Source organism: Brassica napus, chromosome C8, assembly GCF_020379485.1.
Source record: "Brassica napus cultivar Da-Ae chromosome C8, Da-Ae, whole genome shotgun sequence".
NCBI classification, from domain to species: domain Eukaryota; kingdom Viridiplantae; phylum Streptophyta; class Magnoliopsida; order Brassicales; family Brassicaceae; genus Brassica; species Brassica napus.
In genome coordinates, this window is record NC_063451.1 from 45,668,420 (window position 1) to 45,696,005 (window position 27,586).

At 36.4% G+C, this 27,586-nt stretch overlaps 5 protein-coding genes and 1 pseudogene across 6 annotated transcripts; 4 read left to right on the plus strand and 2 right to left on the minus strand.

The window, feature by feature from the left end:
- The first annotated feature begins 646 nt into the window (after positions 1-646).
- On the plus strand, positions 647-4,369 carry LOC106371359. The gene is made up of 9 exons (XM_048765252.1): positions 647-1,287; positions 2,115-2,388; positions 2,556-2,670; positions 2,752-2,876; positions 3,002-3,083; positions 3,176-3,287; positions 3,365-3,528; positions 3,611-3,731; positions 3,796-4,369. Exons 1-9 carry the CDS (start codon positions 1,099-1,101, stop codon positions 4,135-4,137), a joined length of 1,524 nt encoding a protein of 507 aa, XP_048621209.1. The 5' UTR covers positions 647-1,098; the 3' UTR covers positions 4,138-4,369.
- A 3,907-nt stretch (positions 4,370-8,276) lies between these two features.
- Positions 8,277-12,420, plus strand: LOC106415315 (vacuolar-sorting protein BRO1). Its single transcript, XM_013855978.3, has 8 exons — positions 8,277-9,032; positions 9,430-10,380; positions 10,556-10,645; positions 10,726-10,794; positions 10,894-11,034; positions 11,238-11,286; positions 11,484-11,587; positions 11,748-12,420. The coding sequence occupies exons 1-8, from the start codon at positions 8,364-8,366 to the stop codon at positions 12,225-12,227; spliced, it is 2,553 nt and encodes an 850-aa protein (XP_013711432.2). The 5' UTR covers positions 8,277-8,363; the 3' UTR covers positions 12,228-12,420.
- Positions 12,421-12,497: 77 nt separating this feature from the next.
- LOC106415316 (cytochrome b-c1 complex subunit 6-1, mitochondrial) lies at positions 12,498-13,769 on the minus strand. Its single transcript, XM_013855979.3, has 5 exons — positions 13,640-13,769; positions 13,493-13,522; positions 13,045-13,129; positions 12,833-12,922; positions 12,498-12,748 (listed from the first exon to the last, which is right to left on the minus strand). Coding segments are annotated over exons 2-5 (210 nt in total). The 5' UTR covers positions 13,495-13,522; positions 13,640-13,769; the 3' UTR covers positions 12,498-12,715.
- A 3,159-nt stretch (positions 13,770-16,928) lies between these two features.
- On the minus strand, positions 16,929-19,693 carry LOC106412180 (CDP-diacylglycerol--serine O-phosphatidyltransferase 1). 2 transcript variants are annotated; one of them, XM_048765253.1, is made up of 12 exons: positions 19,461-19,693; positions 19,088-19,241; positions 18,920-18,985; positions 18,777-18,836; positions 18,617-18,707; positions 18,456-18,510; positions 18,307-18,386; positions 18,080-18,196; positions 17,906-17,990; positions 17,481-17,826; positions 17,320-17,408; positions 16,929-17,241 (listed from the first exon to the last, which is right to left on the minus strand). In XM_048765253.1, the coding sequence occupies exons 2-12, from the start codon at positions 19,222-19,224 to the stop codon at positions 17,114-17,116; spliced, it is 1,254 nt and encodes a 417-aa protein (XP_048621210.1). In that variant the 5' UTR covers positions 19,225-19,241; positions 19,461-19,693; the 3' UTR covers positions 16,929-17,113. The 2 variants fall into 2 exon arrangements, with proteins under 2 accessions (XP_048621210.1, XP_048621211.1); XM_048765254.1 differs by lacking the exon at positions 19,461-19,693 and adding an exon at positions 19,301-19,441 and having other exon boundaries at positions 19,088-19,199.
- Positions 19,694-24,213: 4,520 nt separating this feature from the next.
- On the plus strand, positions 24,214-25,108 carry LOC106415916 (E3 ubiquitin-protein ligase RHA2A). The gene has a single exon (XM_013856728.3). It carries the CDS (start codon positions 24,377-24,379, stop codon positions 24,842-24,844), a length of 468 nt encoding a protein of 155 aa, XP_013712182.2. The 5' UTR covers positions 24,214-24,376; the 3' UTR covers positions 24,845-25,108.
- Positions 25,109-26,776: 1,668 nt separating this feature from the next.
- LOC125592052 lies at positions 26,777-26,894 on the plus strand (annotated as a pseudogene).
- The last annotated feature ends 692 nt before the right edge of the window (positions 26,895-27,586 follow it).

Here is a 27,586-nt window from a genome sequence, read left to right on the forward strand (position 1 = left end):
TCTAGAATGTTTCAGTGCATATTACAATCCATATCCAACGCTTTCAAAGTTAGTGTCTTTCTTGTATTTGGTTTAGACGTTTGGTTACTGCTTTTGCAAGGTCTAAACTAGTTTCAGATCCTGCTGCCACGGGAGTGGTTCTGTGCGGACAAAGACAAATGGCCGAGGTATGCACTGGGAGCATATATGTTTACGTGAAAAGATGATTTGTAACTTTATCGTTTGTTTGATATGGTGTTGAAGGAGCTAACATCAACGCTTGTAGCGGATGGAGTCTCAACTCTCAAGTGACAAGATGCTCAAAAACTTTTGACACAGTTCTTTGTAATATCATAGTTCATAAAAAAAAAAAAAAAAAATCATAGTTCATACCGTTAGTGGTTTATTTGCTACCAAATTCTTTCGAGTCCCTTCTAATTCATTAAACACATAGGTTTTTTTGTAGTCCCCTTAAAGATTAACAATAATGTGTTGTTTGTTTGTCACCACTACATTCTTGATGATTGACCCTGCTTAATTAATGACTCCAAATTTCTACAGAAAGTTACCGGACCTAGTTCCTACATATACCAACAACAAAATCGTATATGCGAAAAATTACAGAGAAGTTTATAAATATTTTAGATTAGAAATGGTATTTAAATCTAACACTACTAAAAGCAAAATAAGAAGAGCATACAGGCTATCCACGTCGGATTTTTTATTTGGCCAATCAGGTTCTTTTTTTTTTACACGTCAGACTCGGGTTTGCCTTTTGCCCGAAGTCGAGTAAGAGATTTCGTGGGCTTCTGATTTCTCTTTGGGCTTTAAGTTTGATTCGGGCTTCTTTGTGTTTTTTGTGTATCGCGAGGAGAATCATTTAGGTGAGCCGACATCTAAACGAGAAGCTTCTCCTCACCATTACCGCTTCGTGTTCTTCGATCAAAAAGAGAACCGTAGATTCCATCGATTCAATCCTAAGCTATCAATAGTTCCGTTTCGATCAATCAATACCCCTTCATTATGATTTCTTTTCACCTCCCTCTTTTCCTCCTCTTATATAATTGATCTTCCTTCTCCGTAGAATGCAAAACCCTAGAAAAACTCAGATCTCAAGATATGGCGATGAAACGAAATGGAAAGTCTCCTGCGTCTTCCGAGTCTGACGAATCAGTGATGTTCTTCAGAGATGTCTCTCTCGGTCCCCATGAAACCCGGTTGCGATTCCGACTCATCCATTTCTGGGAGGCTCAGAACCCGGTGAAGAAGACCCTTATTGGTCTGGAAATGCTTCTCATCGACGAGCAGGTACGTCAATTCTATAAATAGTTCCTAGACCTTGAGATCGATGTGTGTTAGGGTGCATTAGTTATGTTTGATTAGTTAATTAAATTTTTAACAGTGATTTTGCCGGTTCTTTAAACTTGGAAGGTGAATCTAGGGTTAATTAGTTATGATAAAAAAACTTTAAAATTTGGTTTTGACGTTTTCCTGGTATTTTTTTTGTTTAAATCTTGAGGTTTGTTTCACGTTTTTAGTTTTGTTATTCTTTCCCGACTATATTAATTGTTACTGGACCGTGCGATCCGTGTCTGCGTTCATTAGTAATGTTAGAACGGAGTTAATTTAACTTTGAGCTATGCTTTCACGTTTCTTTAAACGTTAATAAGAATTTGTAGTTTGATTTTGTCATTTGTTTATATGGGTGTTTAGTTAGTTAATAAAAATTTTTAACAGTGATTTTGCCGGTTCTTTAAACTTGGAAGGTGAATCTAGGGTTAATTAGTTAGGATTAAAAAACTTTAAAATTTGGTTTTGGCGTTTTCCTGGTATTGTATTTGTTTAAATCTTGAGGTTTGTTTCACGTTTTTAGTTTTGTTATTCTTTCCCGACTATATTAATTGTTACTGGACCGTGCGATTCGTGTCTGCGTTCATTAGTAATGTTAGAATGAAGTTAATTTAACTTTGAGCTATGCTTTCACGTTTCTTTAAACGTTAATAAGAATTTGTAGTTTGATTTTGTCATTTGTTTATATGGTTGTTTAGTTAGTTATTAAGGTTTGGGATCGTATTTGTTTAAATCCGAGGTTTGATTCTGATTTTGTGTTTTTCTTATTATTTTTCCGACAATAGGGAACTGTCATTCAAGGATTCATCCCACCAGGTCGTATTAAGAAATACCTGCCTGAGATGAAGCGAGGTTCAGTTTACGAACTCATCAACTTCTACGGATCGAAGAACAAACCGATGTATCGGGTTGCTGATCATATCGCAACCGTGTCCTTCGCATGGAACTCTGAGTTGTCGGTTCTTCACGACATTCCAATCCCTTTTGATGAAGACCGTTTCAGGATGCATTCGTATGAGGATTTTGAGGCCAACTGTGATCTCAAAGGTGACCTCTACGGTAAGAATTCTAATTTTACTATATTTATATTTTGATGTTGTTTTGGCCTATCTTCCTGTTTGATAAAGAATTGTAGAATTTTGTTCAGTTATGTGATTAGTTCAAGTGTTTCTTTTTTTTTAAATGATTAGACATCTGAGTTATGTTCTTGATGATAAATGTTATAGATGTTCTTGGCCACATGAAGCTGGTTGATGGACAGGCTCTTACCGAGCGTCCCACCATTGATGAAGCGAAGCTCGCTACCACTCGGCACATTATGGTTCACGTGCAATCACATGAGTAAGTGTGTTCTTCTTTTTTTGATAAACCATATCTCTTTAGTTCATAAGGTTCTTAAGTCCCTAAGATATTATTTTCCAGAGGACCTGTTATGAAGCTTTACCTCTGGGACCAGGCAGCAACGGACTTCTGCAAGAAGTTTAAGTCCTATGAAAACACTCCCACAGTTCTTTTGGTCACAGCTGTTAACACTAAACGTCTCGGAGGTACTTATTTATCCCTTTGGTTTCGCGTTTGACTGATTAAACATTCTACAAACGTTTTGTTCTTTAAAATCGCCTTCTAACTTTACACTCTTATCATCTTTAATCCTTCTTCCGTCATTTTACAGGTAACCTGGCACTGAGTTCTATGTCTCCCACACGGGTTTTCATGGACTATGATGTGCAACCAACAATTGATTACTTCGCGTGGTATGTAACACTGTCTATATAAGTTTATGTTGAGCACACATTTATTCAAATTGAAGTTATTGACTGAATTTATGATTTCTATTAATTGTTAGGCTCTCCTCGAACCCAGAGATTGCTAAGCAGGTTAGTGCAGAGGTGGTCACTAAGCGGGAGACGATGACCATATCTGACATCTTCTCCTACATGACTCTGGAATCTGCAAAGGTAAATACAAAGCTAAATGTTACATGCAATTTTTAAACGCTTCTATGTTTATATCAAATGCTTTTGAACTGTTGCAGGATGCCTTTTTTGAGTGCACTGCCACGATTGATGATGTGGTTCATGGATCTGCTTGGTACTATATTGCATGCACTGGGTGTCATAGTAAGGCTACCAAAGGCGCAAATTCATTGATTTGCACGAACCCAAGATGTGTGAAGGATACCACAGCTGGAGTTGCACAGTAAGTTCATTGGCATCGATAATCAATTACACTCTCTCTTATATAGTTTTTGGATTATTGACTTCTAAAACTTACATAACAGGTACCGTGCAAAGATTTCGGTCTATGACAGCAGTGAACAAGGTTTCTTTGTCCTGCTTGGTGATGCTGGTTTTCAGTTGACTGGGAGGCATGCATCTGAGTTGGTCAGCAGCTACTTTGAGGTATATATCTATCAGTTTATACTCTCAAATGATTGAAACTCACATTACTGTTTTTGAATGCAAGGCCAATAAAGACAAAGGTCCTGACCATGAAGTGCCTGTCCCGGAAGCTCTGATCAGCATAGTCGGACAGACCCATAAGTTCTGTGTAAAAGTTACAGACCACAACTTCTCTGGCAACACCCGAGCAATCACTGTGACCAAGATCCTCCCTCCGGAGACATCATCACCCACAAAAGGCTCCGTTGATAACGCTATTGCTGCAACATCCATGGAAGCAGTGCAGACTGGAAGTGAAGTGTGTGGGCCTTCAAAAAGCCGTGGAGATTCTGCAGATGAAGAGAGTAAGAGAACGTTTGACAGTGTTGATCCAGAGAAAGTCAAACGGGCAAGGTGTGAGAAATAATGATTCAGTTCGATAATTCTTAAGTCTTTGCATTGAACTTCAAGTACTATGTTGGTTTTTGCAAGTTTGCTTCAGTTTGGTACTATTTTGGTTTTTAACAACACTTTGCTTTGTTTCTTTTCATTTCAAACTTTGGATTTTAATCGATTAAACTATCCTTCCTATATAGTTTACTCAGATCAATTGTTTTCATGTTTAAATTCCTTTATATACACCAACTGATTTGGCCTCATCAATATCTTGCTAGACTTATTTATTTCCATAATCCATACACAATTTGAACTCCACGTAGCCATCACACACGCATATCACACAGCATGAAGATTTTAGAATATTTTACATTTATGAAATTTCTTAAAATCCCATATTCCTTATGATCCTATATTTATGTTAAAACCAAGCTAAATAGGAAAGTAATAAATTCTCCTTAAGAAAGTTTGCTTCGGACATTATAATCCCATATTACTTATGATCCTTAGGAAGGAAAAAAGACAGAAAATCAAACTCTCCCAATTATTCACTTGCGTTAGAAAGAAGGAGACTCGAGAAAGACAAAGACCTCATCTGTTTCTTCTACACTTCCAAGCAATATTCGTCTGGAACAAGTTGGTGGTGCGGATCTCTGTTTTACCGGTATGGATAGCCTCCCCAATAATCAGCCCATTGAAGTGTCAGGTAAATACCAAATCCCTGCATGATTCTCTTAAACAAAAGAAAATTAGAAGCATCCCGTAGCGTTTATAATTATTTTTTACCAATGAGTATGAATATCCAAACTATATTTAACCACAAGTTGGTTTGGATGGCAGTTCTACTCATTCGGCATAGAAAGTTGCAAAGCAACATTATAATTCAAATTTTTTATATAAGAACTATCCAGAACGTTTTATAAGACTAAATAAATAATACAATGTCATCCTTATAATTTTTTACGTTTTTTACTACGTTGGAATTATTCCTTATGAATAGAAGGGATGATTCTATAGTCAATGATATATAGTGGCTATGTAAATCACGTTTTGTAAAAAACCAGTATATTGTATGCTAAGTTGCTTCGTCTATACAGACAAGCTTTAATTATATATATACTTAAATATCACGAATGTTAATTTCAATTTTTCACGAAAATAGTATATATATTAGTTTCCCAGTCTTCACAGCGATATGTCTCGAGTTTTTTTTTAGTTTGAGTTTTAAGGACTTGAAAGTTATATATATATATATATATTTAACTTACATCAAAAGTAATATACAAATACTGTGTTTCAGTGCCGTGCGAAGGTTTTTGGAGGCCCGAGGCGAGTTAAATAAATTTTACATGATTTTTTTTTTTGAAAATATTTTTATTTAAATTCGAATTATATAAAGTTTTTTTTTTTGAAAAAACATATATATATATATATATAACACTAAAAAGTTTTGATATATTACCTTAACATTTTCTAAATTTTTATAAACTAAAAACCAAACTATAAATTTTTAGCGTTTTGGATTGAAATGTTGGTCGCTGTTAAAAATTTTAATATTAGCATTTAAATTAAATACAATAAACTATATATTCAAAATATTATAAATTTTTAATCAAATTCTATAAATATATAAAATAAATTTAACTCATAATATATACAAAGAAGACAAATATGGATCAAATATTTATAGTTAATTTGAAATAGAATCTTTATAGTTTTATATAAAATATTGTAAAATTGATCACAAATTAGTTATTTTAAACACAAGTCAAATTTAGAATCAAATAATAATAAAAATCTAACTAAAAAAATACATTAAATATCAAGTAATTTTTTTTTTTTGTAATTAGGGGCCCTAAATATTTTACAAAATTTGGGGGCCGTAGGCGAATGCCTTTTTAAATCCATGTGTGTAATAAATATAGTTAGAAATTCATGTACCTTATTACAATTTTTAAATCGAATGTTTTTTAGTGACATCTTCAATGCAACACATTCCCCAAAGAATCCACGAACTTCAAGAAGGGGTTTCAGTGCGTCCTATCATAGTATGTATAAGAAATGTTTGGGACATCAAAAAACACCAAATAGATAATACTCGAACTTCCATCGGCTTCCTGTGCTACGACCACCACGTAAGCCTTTTCTAAACTTCTATATATATATATATATATATATATGTTTTCCAATCCACCATATTTGATTTAAATAACTCACTGCTTACTTAATTGGATTGGCACACCAAAATTTGATCACACCCAGGGACAACTATTAGAAGGTCGGGTCACCGGAGACATTCAGCCAGATGATCCAAAAAACTTAACCGAAGGAGATACATATGAGTTCTCGAGATTTTCTGTCATACATAATTCCCGACAACGGAAACTCACCCAACTGCCTTACAATATTCAGATCAACCAAAAGACAATAGCATTGAATGTTACACTCGATTGTCCGATATTTCCAGTTCACAGTTTATCTCCTCAGAAATACAGAAATCTATTGCGGTTGGCCATTTTGCCCACACACTTACCAGGTAAATATGTCATCCCAGTATTAATTAAACAAATATGTATATTTATTCTAAAATAAATGTGCAGATGTCGTCGGACAGATAGTCATAATACAAAAAATAAAACCTCACCACCCGGAACTCAATATTGATGCCACGATTGGCCTACGGCTGAACAGGTTAGTTTAACACAATAGTTAACAACAGAATAATTATTATCTTCATACCACATCTCTATCTCAGGTCAACGATCGTCAAACTCATATTGTGCGACAAGCAAGCAGCAGATTTTAGCATCCTATAAAGTAAGAAAGATAGAAAATTTAAAGTTATGATCGTCACAAGCTTAATTCCTAAACTAATCCAAGGTAAATAATTCTATATAACACATCAAAAAATCATACATATATAATTTTTTTATTTAACAGCATAAGAATAATATCCAATATTTTGCAGGCAAACTTATACTCCGTTCAACACCAGCAACAATTTTCTACTTCAACAAATCAATTGATTACATAAAGCATTTCAAAAGGCGAATAAGGGATTACGCAAAAACATGCAGCACGGAGTGACCCTATTTCATGCATCATTCGGATTATTATTCTCTCTCTCACAAATTTGATACCTAGATTTATTTTCATATAAAATTGTTTTATGATTCCTTTCCTTTAAAACCCTACTTCTATATAATACTTAAAAAAGGCGATGTCTAGATGTGATTGAGCAAGAAGAAAGAATAATAGATGATGAAATTTCAAATAGATTTTAAAGACCTTTAATTTATGTAATATTACAAAACTCCAAATTCGTTTATTACAATAAAAATTTTACCAACATATATATTAAAATAATATTCTGAAACGATATTCAACTGTAAGTTTTCAACAATTACACGTTTAAAAAATATTATTAAGTATGCTTCGTTTTTTGAAAATTGGGTGTTTATATATTAAATAGGTTATTGGAATACTTTTTCTTTTGCTGAATTTATTCGAAATAAGACTCCGACCTTTTGAAATAAGAGAATTTATGTTATATACATAAATTCAGGACAAAACTCTAAAATTTATGTTAACGATTATCGAGGATCAGGTGCTAACAACCGTCACACTCCAAGATCATATTGCCCTGATTGCTAATTTATTATAATGTAGAGCACCTACAAAAATTGTACTAATAATCACTATTTTATATGCTATGTATCAAGATTTAACATGATGGAATCTTAATCTAAAAGGCTATGCGAAGATATCAAATATTATTTTAAGACTCCAACTTTATGAAACCCATGTCTAGAAAGGTCACTTTTTCGGGTTATGTAATTAAACGATTTCGCAATTAACTTTAGCTAACGTTATGTCATCCACTGAGCTACTGTTGTTTTAGTTTTATTTGGTGGAGATTGGAGTGGAGGACACAACAACCACCTCAACACTTATTGCGTCCATACAATCAACACCAAAATTTAATATGATATTTTGGTTCAACATTTTCACAAACAAATAACCCGGGCGTAGCCCGGGAACGGACCTAGTGAATTTAAAAGAAAGATGTGTATGAAGTATGAGCAACAAATTTATCCAAAAAATTACAGAGTTAGACTGCGTGCCGTTTCCATAAAAAACACACGCCGTCTCCTACACGATCAATCCTTAATCAATAAGGATCAAAGAAACCAAAACCTGACGAGAAAAAAAAATATATATCAGAAAGAGCGATCAAAGTGGATTTCACAATCCGCCATGGCTTCATCGGCGCTCTCTAACCTAATGCTCGCCATCCACGAGAAGAAAACTTCCTCACTCGATCTCTACCGCCCCCTCCGCAACTACGTCACCTTCACCTACTCCGAGCGCGAAGCCCAGCTCATAGAAGACGATCTCGAAACCCTCAAGCAACTCCGCTCCGACGTAGAACGCGTCCCCGATCCATCCCCCTCCGCACGGCGCGACCTTCTCGTCTCCTACTACAAGGCCCTCTGCCTCGTGGAGACGCGGTTCCCGATCTCCCCCGATCAGCACCACGTCAACGCCGTCTCGTTCCTGTGGTACGACGCCTTCAAGCAGAAGCAGAAGGCCTCGCAGCAGAACATTCATCTGGAGAAAGCCGCCGTGCTATTCAATCTCGGCGCTAGTTACAGTCAGATTGCGCTGGGGTGTGATCGCACCACCGTGGAGGGGCGCCGTCAGGCTTCGCATGCGTTTATTGCGGCGGCGGGGGCGTTCGCGTGGGCGAGGGATAATGAGGCTACTAAGGCGATGATTGGGCAGAGTAGCACCACGGTGGATGTGAGGGTGGAGTGCGTGGGGATGTTGGAGCGGTTGATGTGTGCGCAGGCTCAGGAATGCGTGTTTGAGAATACTATTGCTAAAGGAAGCACTCCTGGTGTTTCCGCTAAGATTGCTAGTCAGGTTCGTGTAGAGCATCCATCTCTTTTGGTGAAGCATCTGTTGTTGGTAGGCATGCTCGGTTAGTTCGGTTTATTCGGTTCGGGTTAGTTCGGTTCAACATAAGTTTTTACCGAATTAACCTGAAAGTTCGGTTCGGTATTCAGTTACAATAGTTGAGAATCCTACCGAAGTTTTTTATTTTGGTTAATTTGTTTAGTCCGGTTCGGGTTTTTTGTATGGTTTGATATTATTATTTTTTAATATGGAAACCAAATTAATCGATTGCCGAACAGAAAACCGAGAAAACCTACCGAATCGAACCGAATTTTTGGTTAGAAGTTCGGTTCAAAATCCCAGGCCTTGTTGTTTGGTGTGATAGTGTAGATTGAATTTGCGCTTCTTGTTTACTTGTGTTCAGGCTGGCATATACTACGAGGAAGCTTTGGCTGCTTTAGTCGTTTCACCGTTGAAGGATCATTTTGAGAAAGGCTGGATATCTCATGTGCAGATGAAAGCAGCACTGTTCTATAGTGAAGCTTGTTACAGGTATGGAATGGAGTTGCACGAGAAAGAGGAGATTGCGGAAGAGATAGCTCGGCTGAGGAGCGGAGCTAGCCGTTTGGCAGAAGCTAAGAAGTCTTCAAGGGGAGCTCCTGCGCAGCTTGTAGAAGCGATGAACAAATTAGAGGCGAGCATTAATTGCAATTTGGATAGAGCTGTGAAGGAAAATGATAGAGTGTATCTCATGAGAGTTCCTTCTCCTGCTTCTTTGCCTCCGCTTCCTACCTTCTCAATGGTTAAGCCGATGAACATGACTGAGATATTGGATGCAAGCAAGGAGAAGATGTTTGGTATCCTTGTTCCAGACAGCAGTGCGAAGGCTCTCTCTAGATACACCGAGATGGTTGATGATGTAATTAGGACTCAAGCGGAGAGATTACAGCAAGCAAGTGAACTAACTCGAGTTAGGCTCAAGGAAATGGACCTTCCAGATTCTATTCTTGCTGTGGATGGTAATTCGACTCTTCCTGCTGATCTTAAAGACGATGTAGAGGCTGTTCAGATCAGTGGCGGTCCAGCTGGCTTGGAAGGTGAACTTCAGCAGCTTAGAGATTTGAAGAGGGTTAATCAGGAACTGTTGGTGCAAACCGAAGAGCTTTTGCAGAAAGAAGCAACTGAAGACGCTCAATTCAGAAGCCAATTTGGGACTAGGTGGACTAGGCCTCAGTCTAGCACGTTGACAAAGAATTTGCAGGATAGATTAAATCGGTTTGCAGCCAATTTGAAACAGGCTGGAGAAAGTGATGTGAAGATTGAGCGATCGGTGAGAGAGAACTCTGCCCTCATGTCCATTCTTGATCGACGGCCGGTATGTATTTCCAATTTCTTGTACAAGCTAGTTTATTTCTCTTGTTGAGGCTCAAAATGCTGCCAGAAGTTGTCTCTTAGTGTCTCTCGGTGTTATTCAAACCACGCACTCGGGTCCGGTATAGCCCCCTCAAATGTGATTTTTAAATGTTTTGCTTTTCTATTTTGATCATCAGATAGAAGCTGCCGTCCCAACTCTAGCTAGGCCAATGATGTCGCTGGATGCAACAGAGGATACTATAGTGGGAAATCTGAAGCAGAGTCTGGTATTCCCTATTTCTTTCGGAAGCTGCAGTATATACTTTCACGAATCAGTATTTTAACAATTTTATTTCCTTTTGCACAGAGGCAACTGGAAAATTTAGGTGCTCAGCGAGCTGGTCTTGAAGACATGCTCAAAGAGATGAAGAGAAAAGTGAACATTTTAATAGATTTTTCATCATTTTCTTTCTTGGTTATTCTTTGATACTGGAGTCGAAGACTTATTAGGCTTTTACATGATACTTTGTTTTAGGATGACATACTGCCAAAGCTGATGACGTCAACCGGCTCCTATGAAGATATGTTCAGGAAAGAGATGTCAAAGTATGATCACATCTGTCAAGATATTTCACAAAACATTGAAGTTCAAGAACAATTATTAATGCAAATTCAGGTACCTCTTTTGTCCATTCTTCTAGCAGCACTTCACTTTTCACTATGGTTTTGGTCCTTTTTGTGATAACCAAAGAACGTATGGTGATGGCATTCACTGTCGAAGAATATTTAGTGTGCTAGTTTTTACTGGGACTGAAATGGTCATGTTTTACTGCTAGTAGAAACTGACTACTCATAATGGGTTTCTTTCCTTGGTTATAGGCTCAAAATGAAGAGTTCTCAACTCTTTTCAATCTTGAAGATTATAAAGGTGAGCAAGCAGCTTCTGTCTTGCATGAACTCTATAAATGTTCTAATAAGTATATGATGATACAAAGAGTTTGTGATTAACATTCTACATGGTGGCTGATGTGCCATCCAGGTATCCATGATAAAAACCGGTTTACATTCTGTATGTCAGTTATTTAGCTCCCACGTAATTGTTTTATGTGATTCCTTGTTCTTCAGCATCCAGAGAGAAGTGCTACAAGCAGATTCAAGCGGCTATATCCAAGTACCGAGAGATCAAGGAGAACGTCAACGAGGGCTTGAAGTTCTATGTCACTCTTCAAGTGAGTTTCTTTTCTTAATATAGTTGCAAGCTCTTCACTGTCAAAGCGTCTACATTATTCCACTTGTCTTGGATGCTCTTAAAATTTGATTGTTACACTCCATTGGAGATGCAAAATAGCTTTCCTGCAATCTGAGACACAGTCTTTGTTGGCTTAACAGGATGCAATCACGAATGTGAAGCAGCAGTGCAGTGATTTTGTGATGACAAGGAGCATCCAGTGCCGAGAAATGATTGAAGATGTGCAACGACAGATGTCTGGTCTGAGTTTTCAGGATCATAGAAGCTCCGGTCCATACCCATCTGTGCATCAGCGAACGGCTTCAAGTTCGCCGCCTCCACCAGAAACTCAGAACGCATCTCATCCTCACCCACACCCACAAGCACCTTACTATATGCCGGCAGAGCAACAACCACGACCTGGCTACACTATCCCACCCTATGGTCCTCCACCACCATACCACACGCCTCATAGCCAGGCGCCACCACAACCATACCCTCCCCAGGCCCCGCAACAGCCTTATCCATCGTGGCAACAAGGCCCGTACTATGATCCTCAGGGACAGCAGCCTCGGCCTCCTTATACTGCTCAGAACCCGTACCCGCCTCCTCACCAAGGCGGTGGATACTACAGGCAGTGAACTGTACCTTGGAAGCAATAAACTTGAGGTTATTGTTCACGGTGGATACTTGAATTTTGCTTGATAAGTGACAAATTCTTTGAGTTCTCAATACAAAGTAAAGACGATATGATGGAAGGAAGTTATGTAAATCACATTTATACATACATGTATTTTATATATTGGTTGAAGCTGGTAGATGCGTTTAGACTAATCGTTGTGATAATCGTGAAAATCTACCTTTATTGAAACTCGAAGCCTAATAATTTGATTTGTTCAAAGAGAGGCAAATTCTTGAAGTTATTAGGCATGATGAGAGAGCAAAATAACAATGTCTGCGGTATAGAAACATAGAAACAAAGAAGAGGAGCAGAGCCATTTGGCAATATTGAGGTTTGCAGTTATGAAAAAAAAAGTTGTTCAACATTCACTGCGTTTTATACATCCTTTCAATTTCAAACCACATGAAGCAGAATCAAGACATTTTCGTCTCCACCTTGGCTTTTTAATCATTTTAGTTTTGCAAACAGCTTTGGTGCAACCTGAAGATCCAAAATCACAGTTTTCATCTCAGTATACATAATGTAGAAGAAGAAGAAGATGTGAAGAGCAAAGCAAATACTTACACATTTGTCAATACAATGCCAGTAGTCGAAGTACTGGCCAGTGCAATGCTTGTGGCCAGAGTCATCGCCTTGGATTCTCTTCACACACGCCTAGCAACCACAAAAAAAAAGAAAAGACTTATATATCAGCAAACAACGATCTTCACACACACATGGAACTATGTCAAACTTATTACATGATTCACAAACAAACAGTTTCCCGGCCAGTTTACCTGATATTCGAGTAGTGGCTTCACACATTTTGGTTTGCAAGATTCCTCAAGGTACTTCTTTGGATCAACAACTTCATCTTCTGCCCTGAAATTATCAAAAAAACAAAAGAAAAAACAATTCACATCATCCCCATAACAAAACCCGTATGATAGCACAGAAGAATCTTATTCTCGATTGAAACTCATCAACTAATACATTAATGTGATTATCAAACGGAGAATTGTGGCCTAAAAATATACTAAGGCAACATCTCAATCAGCAAGCTAAACTTATAACATACGGAAGACAAAAACGGACCGATCACTATACGCGATTGGGTACAATCTAAATATTACAGACTAGAGATTCAGAGACATACAGGAGATCATCTATCTACTCAGCATGATGTGGAGAATGGTAAAAAAAAAAATATAAAAGAACGGCATCGAGTTTAAGGTATGAGCTTACATGTCTGAAAGTCAAATCGGAAGCTGTAACCTGCAAGACAGAGATGAGATTGAATGTCAGAATATATATAAGATTTGTTTGCGGTGGAATGATATCATTAAAAGGAAATAAGATCCACTGAATTAGAAAAGGGATTAGCGATGATACCTGGTCGGAATGGAGAGTAGTTCGAGACACGAAGGAGGAACCCTACGGAACCTTGTTGTTTTGTTGAAGTCAGTCTTCTCTAGATTCATTTCATTGCGTTTCCGACATGTTTCTTGGCCCCAAAAAGTTGAAACTAAAGGCCCATTTACTGGATAAGTATAAAGCCCATTATAGATTCGAGAAGGAGCAGAATCTCCCGAGATCTAGGCCCGACCGGTGAACCATTTGGAAAACCAGAGCAACAAATAGAAAATGAATATACGAAAATAAAATAACAGAAATAAAAAGAAATAGTTTTTTATCAAATTTAACAAGAAATAATTTTGTTCTTTAATTTTCTACAAAAAAAAAGTGAAAAAAATAAGAAAAAATTATTATTCTTCATAAATAGTGATTTTTTTAAAAAACTTTATAGAATGTATTATTTTTCATCATTCGTCACACATATCCATATTTTTTAAAAAATTCTTCTGACAGCATCTTTTTGGCTTTTAAGGAAGTTGTAATAAAATAAGAATATGATGTTGGAAAACTGCTGAAACATGGTCAATATTGTGTCTAAAGCACATGTGAGATGTTGGACGGCACGTCACACAATCTAATATTTATCCACCAATATATCTCCTTTTTTTCATTTTCTTAACAAAATTTAAATAAAATGTTGATTGAATGATGATAATACAGAATAATAGGGACTAGGGAGGTAAGAGACTTGATTGCATTTATCTCAGACAGTCTTGACACTGTTGGTGATATATTAATGTCGTTGTATCATGTTTGTGTTTGATATACCTACGTACAACTTTGAATCAATGCTGTTAAAAAGGGAAAAAATCCTAAAAAATCTAGTTTCTCATACAGACTGACACTGTTGGTGATATATTAATTTCGTTATATCATGTTTGTGTTTGACATACGTATGTAAGTTTAAAAAAGTCCTAAAAAATCTATTTAAAAAACATTATTACACGGGTTGATCAAAAAAAAAAAAAGATTATTACACTATTTCATTAGATTACTAATATTGTAGTTTTACCTTAGATTTATACTAACAATATGTTACCATATATTTTTCTAACAATAATATACTCAATACTTCTTCTTTATTAGACCCATGTTTTCTGTACATATTAATATCGAATCTTAGCCACACATGCACAATTTTTTATTATTATTTGTCTATTTATATAAACCAGAGTTTGTTAACCGAAACCCAATTAAAATTAGATTGTCTGAAACCCATATATCATAATTTGTAAACGGAAGTCCAATTTATACCTTAACATTTAAATACATAATATGTTGAATTCATATGTTTTATACGATAACTTTTTGATTTGATTAGATAACTCTTGTAAATACCCAAGAATGTTTTAAATCAAAAAAAAAAAGGAGACGCTCTCAGGCACACTTATCGAAGCCCTAAAATCAGATATGGTTCCCGACGCCGGCAGCTCCACAGCTCGCCGGCGTCGCTTCTTCTCGCCATGCTCTGCTCTCTTCTCTCCTGTTTTTCCTTTGTATGCTACTTTGCTTCACGGATCTCTCGAGGCGTTTGGTTTTGTGGTTCTCTCCGTCGTGGATGGCTTCGCTCGTCGTCGCTGCTACCAAGCCAAAGCCCTCTGGATCCTGTCTCTCACCTGTAACCCTCTTCAGCCGCTACTAACTACGCCTGTTTCAGATCTACTTTTGACTACTTGTGTGTGTGGGGATCCATACTTATCCTGGTGGTTTGAACTGAATCTGTATCTCTCCGGCCGTATCGTTGGGTTCAAGGTACTCACTTGTTTTCCCTCTATGCCTTGTTCTATTGCCCTGATTTCAGATGCATATCTGGTCATCGGTGTTTGTGGGGTTTCACTTATATCACTGCAAGCAAGTTTTGACGGCTGGGGACTCCCACCGCGAACACCTCCTGCAGCTCTACACACTGACGATTGCTCATTCTCTTTAAGCTGGTTAGACTTCATTGACCGGAGGCTCAACTCTGTTTCAGATAAACCCTCTTGGCTCCAACACGGTAATGTTGAAGCTGCGAAAAGTTTCGGCCTGATCTCAGTTATTGTCTTCAAGGAATCCATCTTCAAGCTCAATCCTCTTTCAGTCTGGGTGAAGCTACAAATGTTAGGATCATAAGGATATACTCTAATCCTTGGTGCAATCTTTGGAGGTTTTCCAAAATGTTCAAGCATAACACACCATCAAAGTTCAACTCCAACAAGAGCAAATACCAAGAAATTTATGTCAGTAAGTTGGAGTCTATCAAAGCTTGGAGATTGTAGTCCCTTAGCACTTTTCTTAAGAAAGGCTAGCCAAACTTCCTCATGCCGGGGCCATGAGAGACCACTTTTCACCATCCTCCACTTCGTAGGAGTGACAACTTCCACCAAAATCCCTCTTCGTGAGAAGGACTCTTTCTTTGGCTATGTAGTCAATGATCATTGTCGATTTCCTTACCGTTTGTTGCCTTATGTGATGGTTCGTTTGGGACTGGAAGGCACAACGATACTCATTTCGATGAGCATCGAGGTTATGGACCATTCAACGTCACAATATACGGTGACTATTCCCGTTGAAGAACTTGAAGGACGATGTAATCTCTCTTGGAGCTTACTTGTATGTGGCACCTTTGAACTTTCTTTTGACTTGTTATCAAGCTTGTCAAAGCTTGTGTCTCTATCTTTCTCTTGCCTTGTATTGAATGTATCCAGTAGGATCACACATCTACTTTTAGATGTTGCTTATATCTTTGTAGTTGGCTAAGTTTTATGAATGAAATATGTTGTGTTTCAAAAAAAAAAAGATTAGATAACTCTTTTGTTAATATTAAATAACAGCGCTATCGATTAAGCATATATATCATTTTCGCTTATAAATTCAAAAAAACTCACTTCTACAAAATAAAACATCGACAAACCTATAAACATAAAAACACAATTATAAGATTCAAAACCCAAATTTCATAATTATTAAAAATAAATCAAAAACAACCTGCGTTTTCCAAACGCGGATCAAAATCTATTAGCATATTAAAACTGTACTTCTAGTTATTGAGTTGATGGCAGCACATACCTTCAATGATAATAGCATTAATAATGTCGTAAATGCAATGTAAAAGATGACAGCAAAATAGGAAAAAAATATCTCAAAAAGCAGAAGAAATGTGAGTAGGGTAACCAAATCAACATTAATGATGTTAATGTCGTTAACATGTTTACCGTTCAAAGTTTCTAAACCAACATCTTTGTTAGTGACTTGGTCAGTTTTTGAGTGGGCAGAAGAGAACAAAGATAAATGAAAGCTATTTAAAAGAATTGATAAGAAGCTCTGTAATGTAAAATATCACACAACTAATCCCTAAAAGAAAAAAATTGCATTTACATTGTTCTTTCTTCTCCCTCTATTTACAAAATAACCAAAACCCCTACAATGGCATTTATCTGTCTCACCTCTGCTGCAACAATGATGATGAGCTTAGCGTCTCTTTCTCTCTAAGGTCCTCTGTATCTTCCATGTCCAACCAAGCAAAAAGGCCACAAGTCCAAGTCCCACACTTCCCCAAAGTGTCACTACCCACAATGGCATCTCTGTTGGATACAATCCTGTTTTTGTATTCACCAAAACAACCAAGTTTACACTCTCACACACTAAGTAACCATAAGAAATAAGCAACAACTTACCAGTTCCAAACTTGATGCAGATGAGAAGTTCTACTATGCATATCCCTGTTGATAGCCAACAGAATGATCCCACCTTTTTCACAGGTTTCCTGCCAACAACCAAAACAACCTATCAAACCTTATGTTAACTAAACGCAATCACAGTGGCTAAAAGCTATTACCTGTCTTGGAGATATGAATTGTATTCCCGTATAGTTGGAATCGCTATGAGCCACCACAAGATCAGCCTATAGAGAATCACTGGGTTTCGAGGAGGGATCCACAGGCTGAACTTGAGAAAGAATGTGTTCAGCTCCACCGTTAAGAAGATGATGCAAAGAGTGAGTACTTGAATAAAACGCCAAGGTCCCTGCAGCGGATGCCACTCGTCTTTGTCCCAATGAGCTGGTGTGAACTGCCCTAGTGTCCTTTTCACCTTGCCAATAATGTTAGGCTGGCGGCTAATGCCAACCCACTCGTATGTTTTTCCATCAAAGTAGCGTACTGTGTGCATTCCTGCCCAGATACCTACCACCATTATAAAACATTACTCAGCTCTCTACATAAGCATGACATATAGAAGGTGAAGGTGGGTTAAGAATCATACCAAACCAGTTGCATATCAAGATATCAAGAACAATGCTGTCCCACCAGCACTCGTTGAAATTTGGTAACATGTGCCGAAAAGTAAGCTGGTGAACATAGAGAATATACAGGGGAAGCTTTATCATTATATTTATCAACTTGAAACCTCTAAGCACATAAGGGAACGAAGACCAACCTCTAACAACTCAAAACCAATCGAGAGCACCCACAGAAGAGGCTGGTTCCTGATCAGGATTGCTTTTCCCCACCATCCAAAGATGTGCGCCAAGAAAAACTCGTCAAACACTGTGTCCTGTGAAAATAGTTATTCAATGCAAAAGCGTTTAGTTATGCCAACCAACATGAGACGCAGATGCTAAGAAAAAAACTAAGAAGGGGAGTTGTAGAGAGAAGATACCATACATAAAGATTTTTAAACCTGTTTGTTGGGTGATCAGCCACATAAATACGGCAATCAGCACCGTATGATCTCTCAGGAAGTTCTGCAAACATGACCAAACTCTAATAAGAACGGTCCCTCATATAAAGCAAGCTGCTCTGAAAAATATTACCTATTCCAAGGTCAGGGTGGAGAAACTTCATGAACTGCCTAGCATCATCACGTCTCTGGAAGGAAGCAAAGAAAGTAACTATTAGAGTTTGCTCACTAAAATCGAGAACACAGAAGAGAGCTACTATGATCACTGGCGTAGAGAGAGGAGAAAAGTGAAACCTGGAAGAGCAAAAAAGTAAGTGAAACTAAGTAAATGACGGCTAATCCATGAACTAGGCGCCAGATTGCAGGATGTGGCCTGATTAAAACCCTGCAAAAAACTTGGTTAAAGACAGAGGCAGCACAAGAGGAAGCAAGAGAAAGTAGATGAGGTGATTACGTTGAAGGAGCCTGGAGCAGAGAGTAAGCAAGAAAGACAGCAATCATAGCCCACACTCCCCTAGAAACATAGAATAGAGTTAAGTAATAATAGATTCAAATGAAAAAAGAAAAAACATAGAAAAAGAGAGAGAAAGAGAGAACCTTTTAACAGATGTGACAATATCATCAGAAGTAGTGCTGTCAGGATCAAGAGCTCCACTTTCCCAACTAACTCAATTCAAAAATAAAAATAAAAACAAACATGAGGATTGTGTGTGACACAGAGAGGAGAAGAAAAGCAAAGCAAAGGAGGGAAAGAGGGGGAGTCACATGAGAAGGCAAGCGCCAATAAGGAGAAGGGAGATAGTGCGAGGCTTGTAAGCCCATGCAGTCCATGGATCAAGCTCGCTTTCAGCAACACCACCATTCATTCTCTTTGTTTCTTTCATGTAGCCATTGGGTTCCATGGGTAAAATCAAACCACCTTGTGAGAAAAGTACAGAGAGAAGAGATGAGGTGAAAAGAGGCAGAGGAGGGTAGTACAAGGTACAACAAGCAGAGAGAGACATAAAAAGGCTCTGACTTTGCAGTGGTAAAGGGCAGGGCACTCATCAATCATATGATTCAAGTAACACAAAAAACAAATAATCAAAACAAATACAAAAAAAAAAAAAAAAAAAAAAAGAAGAGATTGGGAGGATACCTGAAGAAGATATGCTTTCTTCTCTGTTTTGAGCTTCACGATCTGAAAACGACTCTGCTTTCTCTATCTCCGACGATTTCCCCTTTTTTTTTTGGTTTTTCCCTGAATCACCACCACCTCTTCGTCCTTCCTTCTTTCTTCTTCAATTTTATTCTCTGTTGTTTTGTCTTTACGATATTTAATATTATCACCAGGAGGTAATAATAATAACTCTCTTCAAACGATTATTATCATCATGTCGCATTTCTTCGGTCTTATTCGCATTTAATTCTTTTTTTTTTTTTACCAATATAACAATTACTCTCCATCCGTTTTACATTTTATTTCACCAAATTAATATTTTAGATTTTTTTTATTATAAATTTATAAACAATATTTTAGTTTTGATTTCATTACTTTAATATATTAAATGGAAAAAAATATGAATTTATTAATAATGGACCAAAAATAGTTTTTGTGTACTGAAAAGTGTCAAAGAGAGAGAGACTTCTTTGTACAGTGCGCCAAACCCACATCATAAATATTCATTTGTAGTAGTACATAAATAACCAAATGCAGCAGAATCAATTAAATAACATTATGATCTAGAAAGAAAAACGCCAAAAATTCTCGTTGTCATCCACATAAAAAAAATACGCCACAATTTATGGTTTTGGAATGATAAAATTGCAATAACTCTCAAGTGATCGTTTCATTGCAACCAAAATACACTTAAACACACACACACACACATCATTTGCGAAATATATTAATATTCTTATTTAGGTAATTGATTTGACAGCTATTCCCAAAAGTACAAAGGAGAATAACAACCCTAATTACTATATATATATAGTCATTTCTTTTTATTCATTGACAAAGAATGAAATTAAAAGGTGGGAAAGGAAAGTCATAGTGTGAAATGAAATTTAAGAGAGAATTGTGCAGTTGATAAAGACATATCTCTGTGCTCAAATTCATCACCATTACTCTTACGTCTTACCATACATCCTTTCATGAACGTACAAATGTAGACAAGGGAACTAATCCATCTGCCTCTTCGTTAAGATGATTACACAAGTACTGAGAACAATATTTTTCCGAAAGCACCAAGGAAAACTTGAAAAATTAAATGTGAATAGAAACAAAGATAAACAGCTCATTCCTATAAAAAGACCATGCAGATGGAGACACCACTTGTGGTCACTTCCCACAACATTACCCCTCTTTTCCTTTTTTTAAACCTTTTCATTAGTAATAATAACTAAATAATAGTAACAAAAAGCTGTCACAAGATGGATTTCTTGGAATTCAAATGAAGGGTAAATCACGGGTAAATTAATAGAAGGTTGAGAGAGAGAGAGAGAGATAATGATTAGGGTCAAAGTAAATTACTATGAGATAGAGGGTTTATGAATATTGATTTGATGATATTCGAAATCATTGCGATAGTAATGATTACCAGAATAAGAAGCATTACAGCTCTACAAATATATTATCATCACAACATTTTTTTGAAAGGAAAATCATCACAACATTATACTATATCGATTGACACCAATAATAGTGTGATAATGCTTCCATAATAAAGTACATGTAAGAAGTGAAATTATGAGTAAAGTGCTACTGGTAAGCCTATCAATTAATTGTTTTCACCATAAGAGTTATACTAGTAAACTCAAGAAGAACTAGCTAATCTCATGTAAAATTGTAAACGGGGGTAGAATGAGGGAGAGGGAGAGGGAGAGAGAAGTGTGGTCTACATCTAGAAATGATGTGAGGAAGGACAACCTCAAAATAGTCAGTCTCAAGTATAAGTGTTAGCATATGAAGACAAGCGGAGCAAGTGTGGTCCATTCTTGTTTCTCATCTGTCCGGATGACTTTAATTATGGTTTCTATTCTGTGCATATGACTGATCCACCACATGCTCCTCCTAATGGCTATTAATACAACCAACCCCGAGAGTTTAGATATTTTCTGTTTGCTATTCTTTAATATAGTTGCAATATAATATGTTTCAGAGTTTTCTGATCACTCAAAGCTCAGAAAAAAATACGAAATCAAATGTTTTTACTCTCTTGAAGAATGGGTGTCAAACTTGAAAATTTTCATTTTCACTTGCAAATCCAGTGAATACAATATAGTGTGACGAGAAGTACCACAAACAAATCCACAATATAGTATAAGTGATCGCCACCAGTGACATATGTTCTAACTTGATGCTTTCAGGTCATCAGAAGATGTCCATCGATGCTTCAAAATGCTTATATTAACCACCAATTGCTTCTTGTTAGATCTAACTATCATGCATGTGATCCCTTTTCTTTCCTTTTATCTATTTGGTAATGTGGCATTTTCTGAAACCTAATTCTCCTTTTATAATTCCTAAACACGAACTTACAATTTATTTGGAAAAATATTATTTTTAAAGATTTACCCAAAATTCACTAAAAACCAAAAAAAGGTTTACAGGACAATAATGTATAATTAGTAAACGCATATCAATAAAATTAAAATACCTACAAGACTACAAGTTACGTACGACCATATATGTGGTGGACGTCCACGTATATCGCGAACATCCATGCCAAACGGTAGGCGTACATACCATCTCAAGTTTAAGAAATGTTTTTAAAATCAATCAAATCATGTAACACCACATATATCTTTAGTCACTGTAGGAATTTTTAGAAGCACCAACCAATCATGAACGGTAAAAGTGTAACTAATTCATAGAAACTGAGAAATGAACCCTTTCACTTGTTCTTCTTCCCAAGAATGTGATGATAACTATAATGAAATGGGCCATGAAGTTATAAAAACCATATATAATTTGGTCACGCCTATATCGTAAGTGTTTTAGGCCCAATTATGATTCAATAGAGATCGGTCTGATTGCTTCAACTATGACTGCGACTTGCCTTATTCCTACACCATTATTTGTTAAACTTGTATGGTTTCCCTTCGGCCACGTCATGCTTGAAATGAATGGCCTCTACATCACCTGCGTCTTGTCCAAATATGAAAAATGAGAGATGATCTTTCGTAGATTATTACTCTATTATTATTATTATTATGGTTTTTTGTCACCACACAATGCTCATCTAATTGGAGATGGTAATCACCGACTACCCTTGATAATGATGATATAAAAGACAATACATCATTTTCGTCACTTGCATTTAAGCCTTCCCTTTTTGGAGTTTTTTTTAACCCCATAGCATTTCGTTATCATCTACTATACCAATGGGTACGGTTTTGTTCATTGCTTAATTATTGTGCTAATTAAGTTTTTCTTAATCCCAACTTGTGCCCTTTTTAATCAGTCGGTGGATTGCCAAGATCTTTTGGACGGCGAAAACCTATACTTTTTTACTCCCACTTTCTTTACTTTATTTCTAAACCTAAACTTGTAATTCTATTTTTTTTCTCTAATACATCAGTAATGGTACCTTATCATTCACCCTTTTGTTTAAGTTTCCTTCGTTATGATCATGTTTTTGCTTTGAGTTTCATTAATTATAAAATGAAAGAAATGGTCGATTCAAGCTATACGCGCACTTTACACTAATTTTATAAACCCTTGATAAACTCAACATTTTTAGCTGTGATTACACACTTTAGTTTGACTATCTATTACTTAAATCAAAATATAATAAAGTAAAAGCTGGAAATATTTATTATAAAATCATCAAATTCACTATTTTCAAGTATATAATAAAAAGTTGTATCTTAGCTTTAGAAGTGCATTATGACCAGTTTACAAGTACAGTCGTAAATTTTATTTTTTCGAAGGTTGATGTTGTTTGGTCCGCTATAACATTTTTATGGTTACTGGAACATATTTTTAAGAGAGAAAACGTAGAATCGATATGATTATTGAGGTTCCAAAACGTATAAAATACTGAAGGTGGGGAGACAACAAGTTTGCGAGGATCGTGCGAAATCTTCATCAGTTCAACAAATAAGAGCATCATCTTAGAAAATAATAAGTTGGTCCAAGAGTTACTTTCAGTCACCGCCTACTAATAAGTACTATTCTATTTCACTTTATAGTTTAATATTTTTCTAATTGCGAAACTACTGAAATTTATGGTAAACAAACTAACAAGTACTTAATCTTTTCATTAATAGTTTAATTATATATCTGAAATCTTCTTAAGATTGTTGCAGAAGTTTTTACAGAACAACATTTTCTATGACGTTGGTTTGTATAAAATCTCATTCAAATGCCAAATCACATGTATAAAATACTTGGTATTTCTAACTTTTTTTTTTGATCAAACTTGGTATTTCTAACTATATTTATTTTACGTAGATAATCAACGAAGTGATAAGAAAAATGATTAAAAATGTCACAATAACATAAAAAATCTTTGTATTGATTCAATTTTTTTAGAATGAGTTTACACTTTACATGAATCAAATCATTTGCCCCGTAGTTTAGTTTAATTTGTGTATTTTACTGTGTATTAAAATTTTAAAAATCAATATTATAGAAAAGTATTTTGACGTTTTAAAAAAACAAAATTGTTCCAAATTAGATGAAATTTTCAATTTTTAATATAACATTTATTAAATTTTTAATGTTGTTTGATTATATATATTATAAAATCTATTTTATTATTGATTGATATGAGATAATGTGAATATCAAATGATGGTTTTGTATGAAAAATATAAGAAAATAATTTCTTCTTAGTTTATTACGTAACTCTAAAAGGTCATACAGTATAATAAAAGAAACAGAGGGAGTACTACTTTTTATTTTTAATAATTGCGATTAGTGATGAACAAAACAAATGGAAAATAATTAAAGGAGTAGTTTGATAAGTTAATTTAACCGTTAATCAAAGACCGCCGCTATATAAAGAGAGAGAAAACAGAGAGAGAGAGAGAGAGAGAGGGAGAGTAATCTAAGAAGAAGAAGAAGAAGATGGGGCTACAAGGTCAGCTCAGTGACGTCTCTTCCGACTCGATCCCTCTGATGCTCCTCTCTCTCCTCGCCGTATTCCTCGGCCGGCTCCGCTCCTTCCTCCACCGTCCCTGCGATCCCGATTCCAATCTCACCGTCGACGACTCCTCCTCCATCATAGCCTCGGGACTCGCCAACATCATCGTCCTCGCCGATCAGCTGAGCCTGAACCGGCTCTTCTCGTACCGGTGCGGAGGCGAAGGCGGCGGTTCCGATTGCGTGGTGTGTCTGTCGAAGCTGCGGGAGGGAGAAGAGGTGAGGAAGCTGGAGTGTCGACATGTGTTCCACAAGCGGTGCTTGGAGGGATGGCTTCACTGTCTCAATTTCACATGTCCGCTTTGTAGATCTGCTTTGGTCGCCGATGGTTGCGTCTCCAAAACGCAGCGGCGCGTGGGAAGGGATCTGATCTCGTGTCTCGCTCCCCACTGATTCACGCGTGCGCTCGAGATCAACGGCGGTGATTCACCCATCTGAAAAAAAAAGTCGGAGAGATTACAGTGGCTGACTGGTCTATTAGACCACGCGCGCCCTTATTTTCTCGATTTTCTTTTGTTTTTTTTTTTTTGAGGTTTTGTCGCATGGATTTGTAACACCTGAACATAGACCATAATGTATATAGAAGCCTGTTTGATGTACCTTAAAATTGTTCAATGATCGATATGCAAAAACCTAAAGGAGCCGGAATCAGAATCATATGTTAACCAGACCAGCACTTGAATTTAATGTAGACCTTTCAAGTCTTACTAATCATTCAATTAGTTTATTCAAAGAATCATTCAGTTAAGCATGGTTAAGAAACGACATCATCCAACTGAGTAAGATTTAAGTAGAAGCATTATAACAAAGTAACAAACAAGCAATAACTTAAAAGAGTTGCAAACAACTTTTGAGTGGAGTGATGGACTCATGGAAGAAGTAAAGGTCACATTATAGCAAAATTAAACTCTTATGTTATATAGCATGAACAGAGTTATTTGACCCAACAAAACCCCAAATCCTTACCCTAGAGTGAGTAGTCCTAAATAGGAGGATTGCATTACCTCTAACTCTAATGGTACAACGGATATTTATCATGTATGATTTCTCCTCTGATTGTTGTGCATGACTGACACAGAGCTCAATTGGAGAGAAGGAATTAATAGATCAATAAAACTTGATGATGCCTCGCATGGACAGGTAAAATAGATATGGTTCCATGATGACCGCAGTAAAGTTTACAGAGGATAATGTTGTATTTGGAGGTGGTAACTTTGCTCCATTGATGTTTCTCAACGCTCAATGATGTTAATACCTAAGAAAACTGTCATAGCTTTGACAATGAAGAATTTACCATCAGTTGGAATCCTGATCGAGAATATAGATATAGAAAATCCACAAACGTGCTAGTTGCAAAGACCACTGAATGGTCTTCAATAAATTTGTATTATCATCAGTCTTACCAGCTGAAAACGTCCTATAAGTGTTTTTAGTTGAGTTAAACAGAACTGAAGAGACAATTAAATACATTTTAATTTCTTAATATTCAGCATATTATATTATCCATTTGATACTAAGCTGCTACTCTTTTAAAAATTTAACCTAAGTTTTTTTATATAATTATATGGTCGCTACAAGAACACTCTTCATTTCATAACATAGCAGTGTGAAAAAAAAAACATAACAGCAAAATAACATAAGAATTTCGTAGATTGAAACGCACACACGTACGAAACACTATAAGAGTAAGAGAGATATAATAAGAATGATTTTCTTCGGGTTAAGGAAAAAAAATCGGACCAGTAACCTTCGATTCCCCAGCAACAAGCAGCGCAATGCAATAATCTCGCTCTCCCTAGACTTTCTTTTCTTATGAAAGAGCGTAGAATATTGCAAAGCCCATCTTTCTCACAAATGTTATTGTTTCATATATAAAACACCTTCCATAACTTTGCTTCGACCGTCGTCTTCTTGGCTTGACACCATAGTTGACCTCTAAAAGAAAAGACTTGGTCATATAAAAGCAACAACTTAAAGAAGAAGAAGAAGATTGATATAATAGGAAATGTGCAAAAGGATGGAATGATGAGGGGGTCTTATATAAAGGGTCAAGGAGGTTATGTCCCTCCTTTTTTCCATATATAAAAATGTATCATGATTGTTTATTAGCAATTATATACACGTGATTGCACAATTTGAAGTATGATTTGGAGATTAGATTGAAGTTGAGGGGTAACAGTAAATTTTAAAAATTTTTGGGGGATGTGAACAACTCTAAATAACGTTGATCTTCGAGCCTATTGGGTATGTTTTCCCTAAAACCCTTTATACAATTTTAAGAAGAAGCATGGTTGTTCGAAATTAGTATAGATAACAAGCGTAGGTGGGTGCCATCGTACCAGCACTAATGCACCGGATCCCATCAGAACTCCGCAGTTAAGCGTGTTTGGGCGAGATTAGAACTATGATGGATACTTCTCGGGAAATTCTCGTGTTGCACCTTCTTTAAAAAAAGTTTGTTCATAAAAAAAAAAACAAGAGTAGGTTAATATAGTGAAATACTCATCAGGAAGCGATGCATAGAAAGGCACGTAGATGGAGAGATAGTGGAATAGTCTTTGGCCTGGAGTGTTGTGCACCTTCCTTCTTTTCCTCAGTCCTCACTATACCATATGCTCTCTTTATCTTTTTGTTTATACCACATACGTTTCTTCTTAATGTTAGTTTCTTTTGTTAAAAAGAAGTTGGTGTTGCATATAGAAACAAAACAAAAATGCCGAGAACAATGAATATACAGTTGCTTGTTAGGTTATAAGCAGACAAATAAATGGGCCTTCCTTATTTGGCCATCGTGTCGCCGTACGTTCTCTTTAATATTGACACCATGTGTGTGTGTTTGTGTGCTATTTGGGATTCTCATTCATCGTCCAATGCACATTATCACCGTCTTCCAAATCCCAACCCGTCTTAGTTCCACTGATTCGCAGAGCTGACCATGTTGTAGATTCACCAGTTCATCTCAAAGTATATATTAAATTAAAACTCATGGTCTTGTAGCCTCTCTGAGTATATAATCACATTAACATTTTTGAAAAGCAATAAAAAGATACAAGAAACAAAAACAGAAGAGAAGACGTGCACATGGTGTTAGTCCAGAGGTGGGACTCAAATTTCATCGTGTCGCAAACTTTTCTT

Coding starts and splice junctions, on each gene's coding strand:
- LOC106415316 (XM_013855979.3), bottom strand. Junction 12,923..13,044: donor AGCCACTACTCGAATATCAG/GTAAACTGGCCG, acceptor TGTGGTTGCTAG/GCGTGTGTGAAGAGAATCCA. Junction 12,749..12,832: donor GGCATTGTATTGACAAATGT/GTAAGTATTTGC, acceptor TTGGATCTTCAG/GTTGCACCAAAGCTGTTTGC.
- LOC106371359 (XM_048765252.1), top strand. CDS start 1,099: ATGGCGATGAAACGAAATGGAAAGTCTCCTGCGTCTTCCGAGTCTGAC. Junction 1,288..2,114: donor TGCTTCTCATCGACGAGCAG/GTACGTCAATTC, acceptor TTCCGACAATAG/GGAACTGTCATTCAAGGATT. Junction 3,732..3,795: donor TGGTCAGCAGCTACTTTGAG/GTATATATCTAT, acceptor TTTGAATGCAAG/GCCAATAAAGACAAAGGTCC.
- LOC106415315 (XM_013855978.3), top strand. CDS start 8,364: ATGGCTTCATCGGCGCTCTCTAACCTAATGCTCGCCATCCACGAGAAG. Junction 10,381..10,555: donor CCATTCTTGATCGACGGCCG/GTATGTATTTCC, acceptor TTTGATCATCAG/ATAGAAGCTGCCGTCCCAAC. Junction 11,287..11,483: donor CAATCTTGAAGATTATAAAG/GTGAGCAAGCAG, acceptor CTTGTTCTTCAG/CATCCAGAGAGAAGTGCTAC.
- LOC106415916 (XM_013856728.3), top strand. CDS start 24,377: ATGGGGCTACAAGGTCAGCTCAGTGACGTCTCTTCCGACTCGATCCCT.
- LOC106412180 (XM_048765253.1), bottom strand. CDS start 19,224: ATGGAACCCAATGGCTACATGAAAGAAACAAAGAGAATGAATGGTGGT. Junction 18,708..18,776: donor CTGCTCCAGGCTCCTTCAAC/GTAATCACCTCA, acceptor AGTTTTTTGCAG/GGTTTTAATCAGGCCACATC. Junction 17,991..18,079: donor TTGGTTTTGAGTTGTTAGAG/GTTGGTCTTCGT, acceptor TATGTTCACCAG/CTTACTTTTCGGCACATGTT.